General features: G+C 39.0%; 2 protein-coding genes across 2 annotated transcripts in view; one reads left to right on the top strand and one right to left on the bottom strand.

Annotated features, from left to right (window-relative positions):
• Positions 1-7,184, top strand: part of LOC308264606 (alpha-fetoprotein-like) — a gene marked incomplete at both ends in the record, with an annotated part of 42,151 nt that extends 34,967 nt beyond the window's left edge. The window contains 1 exon segment of the mRNA XM_080697958.1: positions 7,140-7,184. Within this exon segment, the coding sequence (XP_080554084.1) occupies positions 7,140-7,184 (45 nt within the window).
• Positions 7,185-17,007: 9,823 nt separating this feature from the next.
• The window catches only part of RASSF6 (Ras association domain family member 6), a gene marked incomplete at both ends in the record, with an annotated part of 48,580 nt that continues 44,906 nt past the window's right edge, over positions 17,008-20,681 (bottom strand). The window contains 5 exons of the mRNA XM_080697220.1: positions 17,008-17,083; positions 17,184-17,281; positions 17,382-17,500; positions 19,356-19,407; positions 19,702-19,803. Of these exons, the coding sequence (XP_080553346.1) occupies positions 17,008-17,083; positions 17,184-17,281; positions 17,382-17,500; positions 19,356-19,407; positions 19,702-19,803 (447 nt within the window). The remainder of the gene's footprint in view (positions 17,084-17,183; positions 17,282-17,381; positions 17,501-19,355; positions 19,408-19,701; positions 19,804-20,681) is intronic.

Here is a 20,681-nt window from a genome sequence, read left to right as displayed (position 1 = left end):
TGGTCCCTGGTGCTACAGTGCTGAGGTGATAGAACCTTTAAAAAGTAGGGCCTAGTGTCAGGTGGTTAGGTCATTAAAGATTCTGTCGTCAGAGCGGGGTGTGGTAGCACACATCTGTAATCCCAGGACTTTGGAGGCTGAAACAGGAGGATATCAGATTTACAGCCAGCCTCAGCAACTTAGTGAGACCCTGTTTTGAAATAAAAAGTAAAATAAGGCAAAGTATAGCTCAGTGATAGAATTCTCCTGTGCTAGAAACAAAGCAAAACAAAGAAAGAATAGTGCCCTCAAAAGGGATTAATGTAGTTCTCAGGGCACCAGGGCACCCTGGTTTTTTCCAAGATTAGGTCTGGGCCTTGATTCTCTCTGGCTTCCTGTCCTGCCATGTGATTTCTTTCGTAATACCCCCATCATTATGATGCCAACTGCCATGAGGCCCTTACCTGAGGCCAAACATGGTGCTGCATGATCTTGGACTTTCAGCCTTCATAACTGTGAGTCAAATAAACCTTTTGTCTTTATATATTATTCAGTAATAGGAATTTTGTTATAGCAGCAGATGAAGACATAGACCCTCCCATTCATTTACAGTATGTCTTTGGCTGATTTCTGGCAATAACAGTAGAATAGGTAGGTTAGATAATATATGAACTGCAAAGCCCCAAATGTTTACAATGTGGCTCTTCATTGAAAATGTTTGCTGTCCTCTGGAGTCGTACAAAACAAAACAAATATATTTTCTATACTAGAGCCTGCTTATTTACTTTAGATCCTCTTTAAATTTTGTAAAGCATTCAGAAAACATGTCCTCACCTAATATCCTCATCTCTTTAGATAAATACTTCTGAAGGGGCTGCTCCTGCAGATTCCCAGAGTAGCGGTTTTAAAGCAACCTTATCTTAAATTGAATTATATTTGCTCAAACTATTTCATCCATAGCACTACAGGAAGATTCCTGTGCGGCTTTTCTTATACTTTTTTATAACATCGATTTTCAACTTTAATGATTAAAAATCTAAAATACTGTTTTTTTCTATCTCCTTCCCTCATTTCTTTTAGGATTTCTCACCCAATTTAAGGAGAAAATGGAGATTTTCTGAAGAATATATCATGTGAATTAAAATTTGTTAGTTGAAATTAAAATTTTAGACAAAATGCTTATCATATATAACTATGTACAATCTCTAAAGTTTAGCCAAGTTCACTTTTGTGCAACTATTCAAAGGCAATGATTTTCCAAGTTTGGATGTGCGTCAAAATCACCCAAAAGGCTTGTTCAAACAAAATGAATGCACTCCAGTCACAGAGTTTCTGATTCAGTGGGTCTGGGCTGGGACCTGTTGATGTATATTTTTTTTCTTGTGGTACTGGGGATTGAATCCAGGGGAATTCTACCTCTGAGCTATACCCCCCAGCACCATTTTTTATTCTTTAGATTGTAAAAGGGTCTCACTGAGTTGCAAAGGGCTTCACTAAGTAGCCGAGGCTGTCTGCGAACCGCGATCCTCCTGTCTCAGCCTCCCCAGTGCTGGGATTACAGGCGTGGTTTAGTTCTAACACATTCCTAGTGAGGCGGCTGCTGCTGCTGTTGCTGCTGCTGGGACTGCACTTTAGGAAGCTCTTCCTAAGTTGGTTCCTAATCACCACCTATTCCCCACTTCCCTTCCAGGATTCCCATATGTCTAACTCTTGGTGAGAAGTGGAAACCAAGGATGGCAATAGAAACAATGAAACAGTTGGTAACCAAAAAAGGTTGAAATAGATGATACACACATTTTGGAATTTTGTCATTAAAAATTTGTTCCCAGTTTCTGTGTCTGTGGAAGGAGTCCAGGATTGCATGGAGTGAAAGAGATAATACCTAGGAGCTTCCCAGGAGGCTCAGTAGAGCCACACTGCCAGAGAGAAGTGTAGTCTACCATCTATACTGGTTGGCAGGGTGGAGCTGCTCCCAGGGCTGTAAAAGACCAACCGCTCCAGGGACTTACAAGGCAGTTCCTTTGTTTTCCTTTCTGAGATAATAATAGTCAAAGTCAATTATGTGAACCTGTTCTGCCTGTTGAAGAAGAAAGTGTGGGCAGACTTGCAACCTGCCTGTCTATGTATGGCTTTGGAGGTGAAAGCATTTTTAGACAAGATAGAAGACATATTTTAAGAAGCAAGCCCACAACGATAGAGCGTTCTAAGGAGAACCAAAGTCAACACCAGAATGTTGGCAAGAGTAAGAAAGAAACTTAAAAGAGGAATAAAACAGGAAACAGCGTACATTTTCAACACAGGGTGAAATAGTCTAAGCGTCTAGCCTGTTCAGCATGTCTGTCAATACACCAGGGTTCACTTGGACCATCCAAACAAGGCACATTCTACATTCCATGAAAAAAAATGTGAAGCACAGTCATTAGCAGGTTTCAGAAGAAAATTCTATTCACAGAAATTCTCTAGCCTACTCACAGAAAATTCTCTTTGTGAGGAATAATTACAGCATAAGATATTTATCTGCAAACAGAATATGAGATCAGAACAAAATTAACATGAATTAGGAGAAATCTGGACAGGTTGAAGCAATGATTTGAAAATACTACATGAAAATTAACAAGAAAAAAAGGGCAAAGTTTTGCCATTAGATGTGGTTTAACACAAATTCATGTGAGAAAACCTGTTGGATTTAATAGTCTATGCTTACAACATGTCTTCACAACTTGAAAGGCCTGCTATCAAAGCTACTGGAATTGTCGAATACATTTCTGAGGGAAAAAAGGATCAGATTAAGCAAGTGATAATCTCAGTTTATGCTGATCAGGTCTATCTGAGTTACTATAATCATTTTCTTTTGATATACTACATAATTGTTACTACAATCATTTTCTTTTGATATATTACATAATTTTAAAGGTACATAAGCAATCCATGACCATGGTAAAATTTCCAATAGAGGCCGGGTGTGGTGGCACATGCTTGTAATCCCAGCATTTGAGAGGCTGAGACAGAAGGATGGTGGTTTGAGTACAGCCTCAGCTACTTCTTAGTGAGGCCCTTTGGAACTCAGTGAGACCCTGTTTCAAAATAAAGAAAAAAGAATAGGACTGGGGGTTATAACTCAGAGGTAGAGTGCCCCTGGGTTTCATCCTCAGTACCACACACACACACACACACACACACACACACACACACACACTCCAATAGAGGAGCAGGGTACATTCCCTACTTTCAAGAGACAACCAATTTTAGGTCTTCACTTTTAGTTTTCTTGTGATGATCTTTCTCTGTTGAGTATTTCTTAAAAATATTACCCCATTTAAAGAATAGAGTGCATTTATATTCACTTCAATCCTTCTATCTGCAGATCTTCAGACTCTCATGTTTTTTAGTTGTTAGTTTCGTGTGTGTGTGTGTGTGTGTGTGTGTGTGTGTGTGTGTATGTTACTGGGGATTGAATATTTCTGAGCTACACCTTTAGCCCTATTTTTTATTCTTTATTTTGAGACAGGGTCTCACTAAGTTGCGGAGGGCCGCACTAAGTAGCTGAGGCTGGCTGCAAACCACAACCCTCCTGTCTCAGCCTCCCAAGTACTGGAACTACAAGTGTGCACCACCATGCCCGGCTAGCTGTTAGTTTTTTATTGGTTATATTCTTTTTCTTGGTCCCTCAACTTTACTCAGCATCTGCTAGTCCTCCAATACTTAACATGTCTCAATTTTTGTGTAATCATTCCTATCTCTTTTAATGCTATACCTTTATGTCTACAATGTCCACATTTATAAATCCTGTTTGTAACTATAACATGTATGTGCCTTGTTAATTGATTGATATGAAAACCTGAAACTATTAGTTTATTCGGTAGAAGGTTTACTTAGAGTATTACTTGTAACAGGACCATGAATGGGTTAATATGCAGGCCAGTAACTTATTCTGTATCTCTCAAAAGAGAACATTACAGATGTCAAGAGTAAATGAAATCTTTTTTTTTTTTTTTTTTTTTTTGTGGTACTGGGGACAGGGCCCAGGTGCATTCTATCTCCGAGGTACACCCTCAGCCTTATTTATTTATTTATTTATTTATTTATTTATTTATTTAGAAACAGAGTCCCACTGAGTTGCAAAAGGCCTCATTAAGTAGTAGCTGAGGCTGTCCGCGAACCGAGATCCTCCTGTCTCAGCCTCTCAAATACTGGGATTATAAGAGTGCACCACCACACAGAAAATCATTGCTTATCTACTTAGTTTTGTGTAATCATGTTAAATCTATTTAATTTTGCATATTTTCAAGTAAGCAAACTAAGTATTTCTTAGCATATCCTTCATTCTTTTACATTTTTTATTTTTAATTTCTTTTTTATATTTATTTATTTATTTATTTTTGTGGTATTGGGGGTGGAACCCAGGAGCTGTTCTACCTCCGGGCTACACTCCCAGACCTATTTTATACTTTATTTGGAAACAGGGTCTCACTAAGTTGCTGAGAGCCTCACTAAGTAGCTGAGGCTGGCTTCGAACCTACGCGATCCTCCTGTCTCAGCCTCCCAAGCGCAGGGATTACAAGCTTGCGCCACCATGCCTGGCTCATATCCTTAATTTTTGAGAGCTTTTAATTTCCTTTTTTTCTATACTGATGAATAAAGCACAAAACACCTCCAGTTATTACTCTGCCAAAATATTTTATGCTCTTACTGGCATAGCTTCTATAATAGTTTCTGTCATCTTACTGCTACATTTTGACAAGTCCTCTGGTTTTATGTTTAAGTTGCTTTTTATACCTGATTGTCCACATGGGATTTCTTTTCAATCAATTTGAGTAACTTGGACTACTTAATTATCCTATATTATTATTTCTTGAATTCTTTTAATTTTTGCTGGGCTACGTTTTCAAGTTGTGTCTGTACATATGAATGAATGTATGTATTTTTTCAGAGAAAAACATTTTTGGACTCTGTATTTTTAAAGATTATTTTGTCCACACACACACACACACACACACACACACACACATATATATATGTTAATATATGTTAATATATACATAGATAAGACACCTATTGTATGATATATGTTAATATATGCCTACATATATGTCAACACACTTGTATCCATACTAATATGATAAAATATACATATGTTAATACATTCATAATACTGTTGCATATAATACTCCAAAGTGAACATTCCATTAGTTTTAGTAGAAACTTATTAGCAAAGCATATTTATGTGTATACACTCACACACACACACACACACACACACACATGCACACACACACATATATTGAATCTAGGACATCACATGTGCTAGGCAAGTACTCAACCATGGGAGCATATATCCAGCCCTTATCCATATATTTACATATTATGTTTATTGGTGTGTCATTAGGAATTTTAAATGATAAAAATTGAAATTTATCATTTTTATTGGTGACTTCAAATATCCATTGGGAATTTGAAAAGCTGGATTTGGCACCAGACAAGAACAAAAGCCTTTTAGAAATCAATGACTGATCTTTTACTGCTGATACATCTTTTCATGGTGCTATTCTGAGGTCCTATTTTTCCACTTTGATTTTTTTCTCAATTGCTTTATTTTTCCCTTACAGAAACCCAGCATCTCTTACATTGATGGTGCCTTTTTAGCTTTTTAAAAGCACTGTTAGTTTTCATTCTCTTTTTATACGTTTTTTTTTTACTGTTATTGCCTTGTGATTTCAAAAGAGATAAGAAACATATTTTAAAAGGATATCAGCAAATTGTTATGTCCAGAGAGTTCGCAGAGTGGAAAAAGGTTAAAAACCATGTAATGAGGGATATGGAGGGACAGCCTGGCAATTCGTAGGGTAGGTGACGTGTTAACAGTCCCCCAGCAGGCCCCGCATCACAGGAAATCTGAGTAGAAAGTCTGGACTGGGGTAAGGAATCTTTCCACTTCTGTCTCCACATCCTCCTGTCTGAGTCTGTGTTTTATGTGACAAGTCTTGTGTGAGCCTTATGTCTAGCTGTGGAGTTATCATCCCTGTTCTTATTTCATTCAGGGCCATCCTCACTATTAAAATGTTTCAACTTGAGGCCTTCACCCTCCCTTGTCTTAGCTAGAAACATTTTTACAGCATCTGTTATTGTAACAAAAATTTATCAAGGAACTACAGGATAATACTCATTTGAGATCAGGAAGGACTGATGTGGGGAAAAAAAATGACCTCCGACACAATTGTTAGGTTCAGAAAAAAATGGACAAGACTAAATGAGAGGGCCTTGGGTTAAGGTTACAAGGAAATCTCTCATGAAAATTGATTTAAAAAGTCATGAGTTACCAAAAAAGCAAGAATATCTCCAGAGGCTTTTTTAAAAAAAATAGGCCGATGTAGATTCTAATGTGTGAATGATTTAGTGTGGTGCTGTGAGGCTGAGAGCAGGAACTAAATGAACAGACTTGTAAGCATTTTCCACAGAATCCTGGGGGCTCCTAGGAGTGCCAGGCAGGCGTTCTCCAGGTGTGTGTGTGTGTGTGTGTGTGTGTGTGTGTGTGTGCGCGTGCACGTGTGCGCACATTTCTTAGCAGTGACTTTCTAGGATCCTATTCCCACTTTACCTACGGATTTCACTTTTCTCTACCTGTCTGGTTTCCATGAATGATTTTATTTACATAAACACTATACAGGTAAAGATGGAGGAAATCTGCTGGAGTGAGCACAGAGTTGCACGCACGTGTAGCAGGTAGAGATACCTCGATTCAGTGCTAATGACCGCATTGCTCTTGGGTCCCTCTAGCTTACTATGTAGTGACGGGGATCAGCCGAGGCTAGTTTACAATTCTGTGCGAAATTGATGCAGATGATCTGCTTTTATCCTACAGCAAAAGACGCCAACATTTTTGTGAGAAGGAAGCATTTTTTTTTTTTATATTTCTAGCTGGGGTTCTAAAAGTGAGAGAGGATTTACAATTATCCAGGTCTTTAAGCTAAGGGACCAGGCCTGTGGGAACAACTTATACCTTGAGAAAAGGGTACAGTCTGTACAACACATAAGCTGTGATTTTTCTATTTGGCGATCGTTTCGTTGCTGTTTAGATTCATTCTCTCTCTCTCTCTCTCTCTCTCTCTCTCTCTCTCTCTCTCTCTCTCTCTCTCATTGTGCTTACTTGCTTTTTTCCCTAGGGATCCAAACTGATTGAAAAATGCCAGTTTCTCTTGGAAGGCTAAATGATCCCAGAAAGTGTCAACATAGCATCCTTGCTGGAATCAGCGTCTTCTTTTTCATAAGTAATGAAACTCATGTCTAATATTAAAAAATAACAACAAAGTAACTTTTCAGCTGTTCCCAGTGTTGCTCGAGAACACTGGCAAGTCTAATCTAAATATCTCCTTGCCTATCCAGCCTATTGAAACTTGCAGACAACCCACCCTTATTCTTCTCCCATACGTTTGTGATTCTCAAGAGCAGCATCAGAAACGTGAAATCAAAGGGCTTTCAAAAGCCTCGCTAGAGGAAATGGGCTGGGATCTAGCTGGCATCTGGCAGCTGGGCTTCCACAGATAAAGAAAGAGACCCAAGGGCGACTTCGAGAGCGGTTCCTCCCACTACTGACAATGATACCAGGGAACTGAATGATTTATCTTCACAATAAGGTACTTTCACAACTGCTTGGCCTTTACTCTTTCCCATTTATGGGATGCTGATACTGGTACCAATGGTTCTAATACATTTATACCTAGATGGACTTTAAGTGATGATTAGTCTTTTCCCTGATAATCCTGCTTCAAATGACATATGCTAATGCTTTGAACCTATTTTTAGTGTTTCCAGATTGTTTTGCATAATAAAAGAGATGGTAATATTTTAGTACTTACTGAAGAAATATGTTATTTTGATTGGAGAAATATAAAGAAAAAATTCAGTTCTCATGATAATGTTTTTTGCTTGATTTTTAAGTATTGTTTTTTTCTCATTCTAGTGATTTCAATATACTAATATACATTAGCAAATTAAATCCCCAAAATAATTTGTTGGCTACCTAATGCCTTCAAGACATGGTGCTAGATACCTCAGGGAATAATAAAAAATGCAAATATAGTAAGACCAAACCTCTAATGAATTTATGCAAGAGGTAAGAAAATAAGCAATTATAATAATAGGCAGATTTCAAATTTCTCTCTTTCTTTCTTTCTTTCTTTCTTTCTTTCTTTCTTTCTTTCTTTCTGTACTGGGGATGGAACCCAGGGGCATTCTACCTCCGAGCTACACCTCCACTCCTTTTTTTTTTTTTTTTTATAGGCCCAGGGGTGTAGCTCAGGGATAAAATGTCCTATTCTATTAATTTACATTGAATTCAATTTCCAGTAACATACACACACAAGTCAAATATCTTTGAAAAACACCAAGAGTCAACATAAATCTTTTATAAACAAATTTTTTATTGAACATAAATGGTATACATTTAAACTATACTTGGTGCCGGGCGTGGTGGCACACGCTTGTAATCCCCGTACTTGGGAGGCAGAGACAGGAGGATCGTGCAAGTTTGAAGCCAGCCGTGGGAGAGGATCGTGCAAGTTTGAAGCCAGCCGTGGGAGCTGTCTTAGGAGACCCTGTTTCCAAATAAAAAAAATGTAAAAAATAGGTCTGGGAGTGTAGCCTGGAGGTAGAAGGGCTTCCAGGAATCCCAGTACCACCAAAAACAAACAAACAAACAAACAAACAAACAAACAAACAAACAGAAACTATATTTGGTGCCCTCTCCCCCCCTCCCCCATTTTCCCTTCCCCCCTCCCACCAATGGTTGTCCAGGTTAACCATGTCATATTCATAATTTTACACATATTCAGATGTAGACCCTCATTAATCAAGATCAGCCTTCCTCCCCTCCTATCTTTCCATTCAAACTTTGCTGATATTTCCCCTCCATTATCTGGAGTCCCACTGGTATCCTATTTTTTAATTCTTTATTTTGAAACAAGATCTCACTTAAGTCGCAGAAGGCCTCACTAAGTAGCTGAGGCTGTCCGCAAAATGTGATCCTCCTGACACCACCATGCCCAGCCAGATTTCAAATTTTGATGTCACAAGAGCAGAGATAACTGAGTGCACAGATTTGTGATCACGTGATGTCACCAAGACCAAGAAGGATTGTGGAAAAAGTAACCCCAGCCAAGGACTGGGAAACAGATTCAGTGCAAAAAGATGTGGAAAAGATGCTTCAGGAAATGCTAGGGACTTATCTGCTGTTTTTAAGAATGAAGTAGCTGCGGCCAATAAGAATTAGTGGAAGTTAAAGATACAATGGTGAGTGGGAACATAATGCTAGTTTAATTATTACATAGCTACTATATATCACAGACTTCTTAGGTGCAAAGTGTCAGCCTTTACATATATTATTCATGTAAATCTCACAACTGTCCAATGAAATCAGTCCAGTTGACCCTTCTTATCTGTGGGCTAGGCACCTGTGGGTTCAACCAATCACTGATGAAAAAAATTTGAAAAAAGATTATGTTGGTACTAGACAAAGCACAGACTTTTTTTTCCCCTTGTCATTTTATCTCCTCAGTAACACAATATAACTATTATTTACATAATATTCAAATAGTATTAGGTATTACAAACAATAAATAAATGATATAAAGTATACAGGAAAATATGGGTAGGTCCTGTGAAAATACGATGCCATGTTATATGCGGAACGTGACCCTCCTGATTCTGCTATATGCTTGGTTTTGGAACCAATTTCCCGTGGATACCGAGGAGTGACTATATTATTGTTACTATTTGACAAATGAGGGAACATAATGAACTCCAGATTAAAAGAGTATAGTTTAAAGAGAGGATGTAGATTATAATCAGAGTGTGGGTTCTGGAGTCAAAGGTTCAAATTCTACCTATTTCTTCTACTAAAGACCTTAGCAAATTTCCTAGCCTCTTCATAGCTTACTTTCCTCATCTATAAAATGAGAACATATCTTCATAATATTATAATAAACATTGGATGTTAAATTATTTGATATATACAAAGCTCTTAAAGTAGTGCCTGATAAGTCATAAATAGTATTCGGTAGAACTATATTAAATTGCTGGTTGTATAGGTCAAAGATTGAGAATTTCAGGTGGTTCAAGCCAGTAAGTGTTCTATATCATTAATTTAGAGGAACAATGGATACCATTGAGGTCTTTTTATTTTTCAGTACTAGGAATTGAACCCAGAGGCATTTTACCTTCGAGCTATACCCCCAGCCCAACCTACCTACCTTCCTTCCTTCCTTCCTTCCTTCCTTCCTTCCTTCCTTCCATAATAGAGATAAAACCCAGGGCCATTGTACCTCTGAGCTACACTCCCCAGTCCTATTTTGTAGTCTTTTTATTTTTTTGAAACAGGGTCTCACTAAGTTGCAAAGAGCCTCACTAAGTAGCTGAGGCTGTCCATGAACTGCAATCCTCCCGTCTCAGCCTCCTGAATGCTGTGATTACAAGCATGCGCTACTATGCCCTGCTTTTATTTTTTATTTTTTATTTTTTTTGGTGGTACTGGGGTTCCTGGAAACCCTTCTACCTCTGGGCTATACTCCCAGACCTATTTTATATTTTTATTTGGAAACAGGGTCTCTTAAGCCAGTGAAGCTGGCTTCGAACCTGTGCGATCCTCCTGTCTCCGCCTCCCAAGTGCGGGGATTATAAGCGTGGGCCACCGCGCCCGTCTTATTCTTTGTTCTGAAGCAGGGTCTCACTGAGTGACAGAGGGCCTCACTAAGTAGCTGAGGCTGTCTGCGAACTGCAATCCTCCTGTCTCAGCCTCCTGAATGCTGGGATTATAGGTGTGCCCCACCACGTCCTGCTTTTATTCTTTGTTTTGAAGCAGGGTCTCACTGAGTTGCAGAGGGCCTCACTAAGTAGCTGAGGCTTGTCTACAAACTGTGATCCTCCTATCTCAGCCTCCCAAGAACTGGGATTACAAGTGTGCACCACCACGCCTGGCTGAGGTTTGGTCTTCTCTAATTGTATTCTAGTTCTTTTTTCATTCCCAGGTACACAACTGAACCTTAGAGTTATAAACACTCCTCTCTCTTCCACTTCTTCAGCTGCCTTGCAATAGAATTCCTTTCCCTTCAGTTCCTGAAACCATGCTGAACAGCTCTAAACCATATTCCATAATGATTATTGCCTAGTTGAGTATATTTCAAAATACATGCGATAATAAAATATACTATATTAGGGAAACCAGAGAAGAGAATTTTTTTATTTATTTACCTACTAGATCAGATGTATGTAAAAGGAGGCATATATATGCGTATATATGTATTTTATTAAAATATTTTACATAATTCATTCATTTACTAATATACTCATTTCTTTATTCAACTGAATTTATTGAACACATTCTATAACAAGGCACAATATGAAATACAACAACGTATACAAAGGTGAATGTGATGGGTTCTATTCCATTAATAATTATAATACATTACCTAGAGTTTAATTTGAACTAATGTATAAATGGTAATGAAATATTTGGACCACCTAAAAAAGGAAAAATATTCTATGACAAAAGCTTAGAGTCATGTATTATGCAAAGATATCTCTGAAATATACAGACTTTTGCCTCAGAAACTGTATCATCTAAAATATTAAATGAACTCCCATATTAGGGAAAACCATACTGCAGAATTTCTTTATTTCTTTAGCTACTGAATCCGACATAAGGCATAATGCATTGTCTAGGGGTCAGTTTTCATGTAATGAGTTATCCTAAACATTAACAGCATGTCACAGCGAGCATTTCTTCCCTCACAGTTCCCGAGGATCTGGACTCCAGGAGCGGTTGCATTGGGTTTGCTGGCTCAGGGTCTCTCAAGAAGTTGCAGCCAAGCTAGTAGACGGGGCTGCGGTCATCTGAAGGCTTGACTGAGGGTAGAAGATCCATTCACTTCCAAGGCGGCCCTCTCACGCAGCTCACGATGGGAGGTTCCCAGTGCATCCTGGCTTCTGGGGGAAGCTCTCTGCTCTCTCATGTAGGCCTTTCTTGGGCTTCTCAGGCCAGGGGAGTTGGTTTTGTAGCAAGGGATCCAAGAGACAGCATCCAAGGAGAAAGCCACGGCGACTTACTTTGTGGTCTGATCTCTACAGTTGCATGCTCTGGCTTTTGCTTCCCTGCTTGGTAGAGGTTAAGTCACTGGTGCCGGGCGTGATGGGCACGCTTGTAATCCCCGCGCTTGGGAGGTGGAGATAGGAGGACCGCGCAGGTTCAAAGCCAGCCACACTGGCTTAAGAGACCCTGTTTCCAAATAAAAAAGTATAAATAAAATAGGCCTGGGAGTGTAGCCCGGAGGTGGAAGGGCTTCCAGGAACCCCAGTACCATAAAAAAAAAAAAGAAGTTAAGTCACTGATTGCTACAAGAGTAGATTCTAAATGTTCTGATCATAAGGAAATGATAACTGTATCAGGTGATGGATATATTGGGGAGCATGGTTTAATAATTCCTCAATGAATACATAAAATGGTACATTGAATTCCATAAACATAAAATTATTTTTCAACTAAAAATAAAATAGGAAGAAATCATTAAGTCTATCATTTTCAGGTGAGGAGGATTAGTCTTCATCTTTTTTTTTTTTTTTTTTTTGGTGGTACTGAAGTTCCTGGAAGCCCTTCTACCTGCGGGCTACACTCCCAGACCTATTTTTACATTTCTTATTTGGAAACAGGGTCTCCTAAGCCAGCGCACGTGGCTGGCTTCGAACCTGCGCGATCCTCCTGTCTCCGCCTCCCAAGCGCGGGGATTACAAGCGTGCGCCACCACGCCCGGCTAGTCTTCATCTTTAAAAATGTAAAGTGTCAAAAACTTTACAGAGGCCCTTTTAATTACTTTTTAATTACTTTTTCTGTGTGTGTGTGTGTGTGTGTGTGTTATGAGGATTGAACCCAGGGGCATTCTACTTCCGAGATATACCCCCAGGCCTAGTTTTTTATTATTTATTTTGAAACAGGGTCTCACTGAGTTGTGGAGCACCTCACTAAGTAGCTGAGGTTGTCTGCAAACCTGCGATCCTCTTGTCTCATCCTCCCCAAGTACTGGGATAACAAGCATGTGCCACCACGCCTGGCTTGAAAGGTTTAGTTTAATAATTACTTTGAACTTTTTTTTACATTTAGATTTCTGCGCTTGCATATACTTTCTACTTTTGTTGAAAAAATGTTTTTGGTACTGGATATTGAACCTAGGGGCATTCAATCTCTGAGTTATCCCCAGTCTATTTTAGTTTTTATTTTGAAACAGCGTCCCACTGAGTTACTGAGGGTCTCGCTAAGTGCTTGATACCTGTGATCCTCCCATCTCGGCCTCCCAAGGACTGGGATACAGGCTCCATCACATCCAGCTTGCTGAAATCTTTTAGATAACAACTTTTCCACTTCTTGATGTATAAAGCAACACATTCATTAAAGAATACTTAATAAATATAAAAAAAATTAGAATTAAACCCATAATTCTACAATCCAGGCATAGTTATATTTAATGTGATATTTTTGCTTTTTGAGTGTGTTCATGTATGTATTAGTTTGAACACACACAAACACATACATATCTTATGGATAATAAATATTTTGCACTATATATTCTTATTTAGCTATAAAATGATAATTTAGCCCTATAATTAAACTTACTTGGAAACATAGGTCTAATGATTATATAACAATCTCTGAGTAAACATTTATTTCCTTCTTTAATCTTTTTCCTATTTTGAACATTTGAGCCTTTTGCCACAATGTATAACAGTATAATAAATACCTTTACAGCCGGGAGTGGTGGCTCATGCTTGTAATCCCCGTGCTTGGGAGGCCGAGACGGGAGGATCGCGCAGGTTCGAAGCCAGCTTCGTTGGCTTAAGAGACCCTGTTTCCAAATAAAAGTATAAAAAATAGGTCTGGGAGTGTAGCCCGGAGGTAGAAGGGTTTCCAGGAACAGCAGTACCACCAAAATAAATAAATATATAAATATATATCTTTACAGAATGTCTTTGTATCTATGACTACTTCCAACTTCTCATATAAGGTCTTTCATGTAGAATTACAGGATAAACTTACCACTAACCTATCTTTAAGAAAAATTCAATCCATTTTTATTCCTATTAGTTATTGGGGTCCCCACTGATTATGATTTGCTGAGTAGTTGATATTTCTTAATCTCTGCTTATAGACTGTGTTTTGTTGACATGCAGATGTTTTTTATAGTCTTTCAACTCCCAATTCAGTTTGCTGAAGGAATACAGGCCCCTTAAATGCTTCCTTTGCAGCTTGCATGGCGTCAGGCTTGGCCAGCAGAGGGCGATAGAGAAACACTGAAGGAGGAAGGGCTCTTCCTAACTTCTAGGGGTTGGCAGGCCTGCAGGCAGGCTCCTGGAGACAGGAATTTGTCCTCCACAACTCTGCCCACAGTGGTTTCTCCAGTGCTAGCTGCCTGCTGCAGCTGTCCCCAGCATTCGTTTCCCCACCTGCTTCTCCAGCTTTTGGTTTGGTCAGTATGGTCTAACCTGGAGCTCAGTGCGGGCCTGGAGTCCCTTGGCTCAGCGTGGTGCTCCTTGTAAGGGGCAGCCTTCCAGTGAGCAGAAACACAGAGGCACAGGGGGGTCCTGCTAGGAGTTCCTCCGGCTCCCAGTCCAGCAGCATCTGGAGCAGCACCCCTGAGCCATTCTTGTGCTCACCTTTCCCCATGCCCTAAGTCCTGTGTCCTTTCCCTCAGCCAGCCACTCTCCAGAGGGCTGTCCTCTTGCACCCCCCCCCCCCTCCGTTTTCCCGGCTGCTCTGCCCCGGCAGCCAGCCTGCTTCTAAGAGGGAGGCTGCAACCACGGCTTCTCCAGGGATCTCTGAAATCCCCATCCTAGGCTTTTCCTTATCAGGATTCTTTCACTCAGCCTTAGGGCACCCTTTAGAATTCTCTTTCCATCTTTATCAATATTCTCCTGCCATGATATTAAAATTCCCACTTGAATTCCCATACACTTTCTGCCTCCTGATTAGGCGAATAGTTGATCATTTGTTAAAACACAACATTTCTCATATCCTTAGTAGGCATTTGCATTTCTGTGTTTTTTATGGCATCCACCTCCTCCTCTGCTGGCAAGGCGCGGTACTTCTCTAGAGTACCAATGCTTTTCAAGGCATTTTGTGGACTTTTGATCTATTAAAGATTAATCTTTTGTCATGTTTATGGAAAGTACTTGACATTACCTTAACTTTCTCTACTTGTACTGAATTTTAACGATCACATTTGCTTTGTTTAGCGAGAGGAAACTATTTTCCTATCAATCTCTAGTTCAAGGATAAAAATACAAGCTTCTATTTTACTCAGTAAGAGATTTCTCAGCATAGAAAAAAAGCCATTGTATACCTTCATTTTCATCCAGTTCTGATTCCTGTGATGATGACAAGTAATACATTTGTCTTAAAATTGTTTCACATTTTTTTTTTTTTTGGTGGTACTGGGGTTGCTGGAAGCCCTTCTACCTCTGGGCTACACTCCCAGACCTATTTTTATATTTTGTTATTTGGAAACAGGGTCTCTTAAGCCAGCGAGGCTGGTTTCGAACCTGCGCGATCCTCCTGTCTCCGCCTCCCAAGTGAGGGGACTACAAGTGTGCGCCACCACGCCTGGTAAATTTTTTCACATTTTAATGTTGACAATCTTCCAACTGGGCCTATTACATACAACCCTATTTCTCAATACACATAATATAATCAAACAATTTACTACAATGTTTATGAGGCATGCAGATGGGATTGGTTTAGGGATGAGTGAATGTTGCATACAAGCCCATTTTAATATGGTTTCATAAATAAAGTCATAGATGATACTGGAGCATTTCTTCACTTCCAGTGGCATATTTTCCAGATGAGCTCAGCAGACCTGTGAGTCCCCGAGAGGGGACTGCATCTGCTTTGCTTTAACCTCTGTATCTCTTCAGCCACAATTAGGAATTTGCAGCCACTTCTTATTTTAGATAATGCAATATATTAAGTCTCTAGGATATATCTCTTTGGGAAAAAAAAGAGAAGGTTTTTTTAAAGTAAGTTTTTAAAGAGCAAAGGAATAGCTTTCAAAGTGCTTGGTAGAACAGAGAAAGATATAAAAGGAGGGCCAAGTTTAAAAAAATACAACCAATCTCTTCCTTCTTTTCTTTCTTCTTTCTCTATCCTTTCTTTGGCACTAGGGATTGAACCCAGGGGAGTTCTACCTCTGAGCCACATTCCTAGCCTTATTTAAAAAAATTTTTTTTGAAACAGGGTCTCACTAAGTTGCTGAGGCTGGCCTTGAACCTGTGGTTCTGCTGTTTCAACCTCTCAAGTACTGGAATTATAGGCATGCACCACCACGCCTGGAAAATTTGGATTTCTTAACAGAACCCATAGTCTTTTCCTTCCCAAAGGATACAGAGGTCTAATATCACAGTCATAAACCCATACAGAGATAGTCCTGGGTTTTATGAAAATGCCAGTGTTCAAGGAGCTATAAACACCATCAGCATCAGATCCTTGAATAAGAACATACTTATTATTTATTTCAAGAACTACAAGCCATATCTTTTCTTTTCCTGTGGTTCTGGGGATTGAATGCACGGCCTGTAAATGTGCAGCAAACACTTTTCTCCTGAGCTACATCCCCAGCTCACTCTAGTTATTTCAGAGTCAGCTCACTGTGCTTCAGATCTTCTGAGAATTCAAAATAAGAGGCTTAAACTGCATCATATCTGAATTTGCCACTTAAATTCTAGTTCATTAGACATTTTTCCATAAAAGATATTTGAAATACATAGTATCCAAGCTTATTTCAGTTACTGAAGCTAAATTTGAGCTCAGTAGTATGTGAACCCTGGCTAACCTCATTACTTCGAAGAGAAACAAGCATTTTGACATTCTGTTTTCTAGATTCAAAGTCATATATAATTGCTTGAATGCAAGCACAGAAGGTACACATTCATCAAATAGTAATATCTCTCTTACTTGGTTGGCATGCTTTTAGCACCAGAAGCCTGCCTATGCTGTTAAACTGTCGTCTCTGTTTTTACAACCCGTTTACTTTGAAGACATTTCAGAATAATAGTCTTTTCTGTTTTGAATCTGAAAATGAGAAGGATAAGAAGAGTATTAAAAACTGGACACATTTTGTGCACTGACTCAACTAAAGGACCAACGACCCAGGTGCATGCTTTTGACTTACTTTGCTATTGTTTTTTGAATCTCTCGTTTCTCTTCCTCATTCAATCTCTGAAGAATGGATTCCAAGAGAGAAAAATGAAAGTTAATGTACTGAGCCACCTGAGGAAGACAAAACAAAAAGAAAGCAGAGCACTGATGTGAGAGATGCTGAGTCAGGAGGGACAAGGCAAAGACAGGCCTGGGGTGGCCCTATCCATACATCACTGCTGATTTCTTCTGCATCTTTGTCCATGAGAAAAATTCGAGCATTGTTTCTGGAAGGTCCTTGTAAGAGCCTCTGCAGTAGTGGAATATCTGTCTTCTTTAGCCGTCTCTGCTCTGCAAATACAAACAAGAGTCAACCATGCTTGGGAATTCATCCTAGAGAAAAAGAAGAAGACAGACAAATTTTTTCCATTCATTTTATTTCTTTGGCTCATTTTGGAGGAAACATGATCTGAAAAGAACATACAATAGGAAGTATAGCAATCAAAAAGCATAGCAGTCTCCCCCTTATTTTGGGCTATACTGCTCAAGACCTCAGGTGACACCTGGAGCTGCAGGTAGTATCAAATCATATATATATATATATATATATATAATGTTTTTATGCACATACTCTCTGTAATTAGGTTTATAAATTAAGCATAATAAGAGACTAACAATAATAATAGGACAATTAGAGAAATATATTCTAATAAAATTGTCAGCCACACTGCTTTTGCCCTTTGAGGTTATTATTAAGTAAAATAAGGGTTATTTATTTATTCTTTGTTTTGCAGTACTAAGGATTGAATTTAGAGGCATTCTACCTCAGAGCTATTTTTTTTTCAGTACTGAAGATGGAACCCAGGGGCATTCTATCTCTGAGATACACCCCAGCCCTATTTTTTATTCTTTACTTTTGAACAGGGTTTCACTGAGTTACAAAGGACCTTACTTAGTAGCTGAGGCTGGCCAGGACAGCTGAGGGCCTCACTAAGTTGCTGAGACTGGCCTAGAACCTGCTGCAACCCTCTTGTCTTAGCCTCCCAAGTACTGGAATTACAGGCATGGACCACCACTCCTGGCTTAAAGTAAGAATTACTTGAACACAAGCAGTGTGGTGCCACACCACTTGATCTGATAGTTAAGAGACCCAGAACTCTGCAATTATCCTCAGTTCTTCCTTTCTTTCTCACTCTACATTCAATTCTTGTCTATTTCTTTTATTATTTCATTCGTGTGTTGGGCTTTAACCATTCATCCATGAAAATTAGATAGAGATAACTTGGTACTTTCCTAGAACTTTAGATTTTTTCAAAAGTCGCAGTATAAATACTTCCATCACAAAAGTATGTCTAGCTTTGTGTCAAAGTCATTTTAAATATGAGGTTTCATTTTTATCAAAATGAAGCATGAAGAAAGCACAGTGCCCTTACTATTTATCTTCTGTCTTAATCCTCCCCTTCCCTCACGTCTTCCTCAGAACAGTCAAAATTATTTTCCTGCCCTGGGCTGGACTTGCCCACAAAAAAAAGTCAACAGAGGGTGGAGAGCTCAAAAACCCAGCTTCCCTGTAATTAGAGCCACAGTTCCCATTCCTGTTTCTACAGTCACTGTTCCCTCTTAATTCTCTGCCATGGAAGTTACAGGACATTTACCTGCCCTCATCAACCCGCCCGTGTCCTCTGTTGACCTCTTGGTCTAATGTGAACTTTCCTTCACAGCTTTGGTTTGTTCCATATTTGATATCACAGAGCAAAATGTCTTGCTTTATGATCCTGCTTCATGAGCATTTGGGATGGTTATTAAATATGCCTATTCCCAGACTGTCCCCACCAAGAGCTGAATATGCTTTTCTGCTGAGAAAGTGATGATAGTCCTGCTAATTGTCAGGCCCTCTGTCAATTAAGAAAAAGATGATGCCGACCAAGGTCAGAGAAAAATACCAACCCTCGGTGGACACCTGGGGTTCCGGTCTCCAACTCAGGTAATTTAATGTCTAAGCACCAGGCAAACTATTTTGTACTATGACTTCCTTAAGGATACCTCATTCTTTAGTTATGTTTCTCTGAAGTTGTAGGATACAGATAATGTTCTGAAATCTTTCCCCCTCTCTCCTGTCCTCCCTCCCCCTTTTCTCCACAGAAGAGCTGGAGGCTTCTGCCTTCTCCACAGGCAGAGTTGTCACGCGCTGGTTGTGCTTTCTTACCTCCCGTTGCAAAAACAATGTAAAGAGCGAAATCCTGAGGACTGTTCTCAATCTGTCAATTGGAAAAAAATATAAACAAATGTGATTCTTTGTTTTCATATGATGTTTTCTTAACCAATCAGACTCAGATTCTGTGTGTGTCCTTCTTTCCCTCCATCACTCTCAAGCATAAACCCTTCTCGGCCCCTGGGAACAGTGCAGTTTCTCAGGGCATGGCTATGAAATGGTGCGATATACAGGAAAGAGCCCTTCGGAACTGAACATCCAACTTATATTTGAATGTTCACAGGTCTCTTTCAGAAGAGTGCATTTATGTGTCTACAGCTAAGTAGTGATTAAAAATTACCTTGAATTTCTGGAGAAGTTGCTTTATTACTTCTTCAGTTCTCATGTTACTATTTATTCTGACTTTTGTTTCTGATCCAAAGGCTGGTGTGAAAATTGATGTCTAGAAAGAAAACTCACATAAGTCCTTAAAAATACATGAAAGTACTAACAGTGAATGTCTTAACCTAGAGTTGGCAGAAAATATAATTGCTGAAAGTGATGAGATTATATCAAAGGAGATCATAGAATCCGCAAATAAATATTGATTTAAAATCATCTTAACTATGTGCCAAACATTATTCTAAACCCTTTATAAATGTTAACTTAATTTTAAATTCTATGATACAATGACATATGTTTAAATTAAGAAGAAAAATAAAATAAACAATAATGAGTGGAGACTCTGAAGAATGTAATTGATGGTCTATGCCTACCTTATGACACTCATCTCAGAGAAAATGAAATGCTATGTGTCAGAGCATAAAAATGGGGAAAAGGTAGCAGAAAGTAAGAAAGAATCTTATGAGATTTATATTTGAAAATACAAAATATTTAGGTAAAGTTTTAGGTCATATTTAGGTAAAAATATTTAGATTAAATAGGTAAAGTTTTATTTTCACATATTGTATTTATATGTGGCATCTCCACATGCTCTAAGGCTCAGGAGAAATGGGTAGAGTCCAAATGTGGAGATGGGTAGGCTTTGGGTGGTTCATTATGTGAGACAGATAAGTTCTATACTAGAAGATCAGTAAATAAACACTGATGTATATATTTGCATGGAATTTGGGTGGGTAAAAATATGGATGTGTAAATGCATTTTCTGGGAAGGTACATGGATGATATATGGAACAAACTCTAAAGTATGAGATAGTTCAAAGCTTGTGGACATTTTAGGGCACGGATGAGTCAACAGTAAGCAGCAGAGCTTGCAAGCTCTGTGGAGCCCTGGAGAACTGTGTGTTCATCTGCACGGAGGTATGGTGTGGTACATGGCTA

Source organism: Muscardinus avellanarius (assembly GCF_963383645.1).
Source record: "Muscardinus avellanarius genome assembly, chromosome: 6".
Taxonomy (NCBI): domain Eukaryota; kingdom Metazoa; phylum Chordata; class Mammalia; order Rodentia; family Gliridae; genus Muscardinus; species Muscardinus avellanarius.
This window is presented reverse-complemented; position numbering and strand designations above follow the sequence as displayed.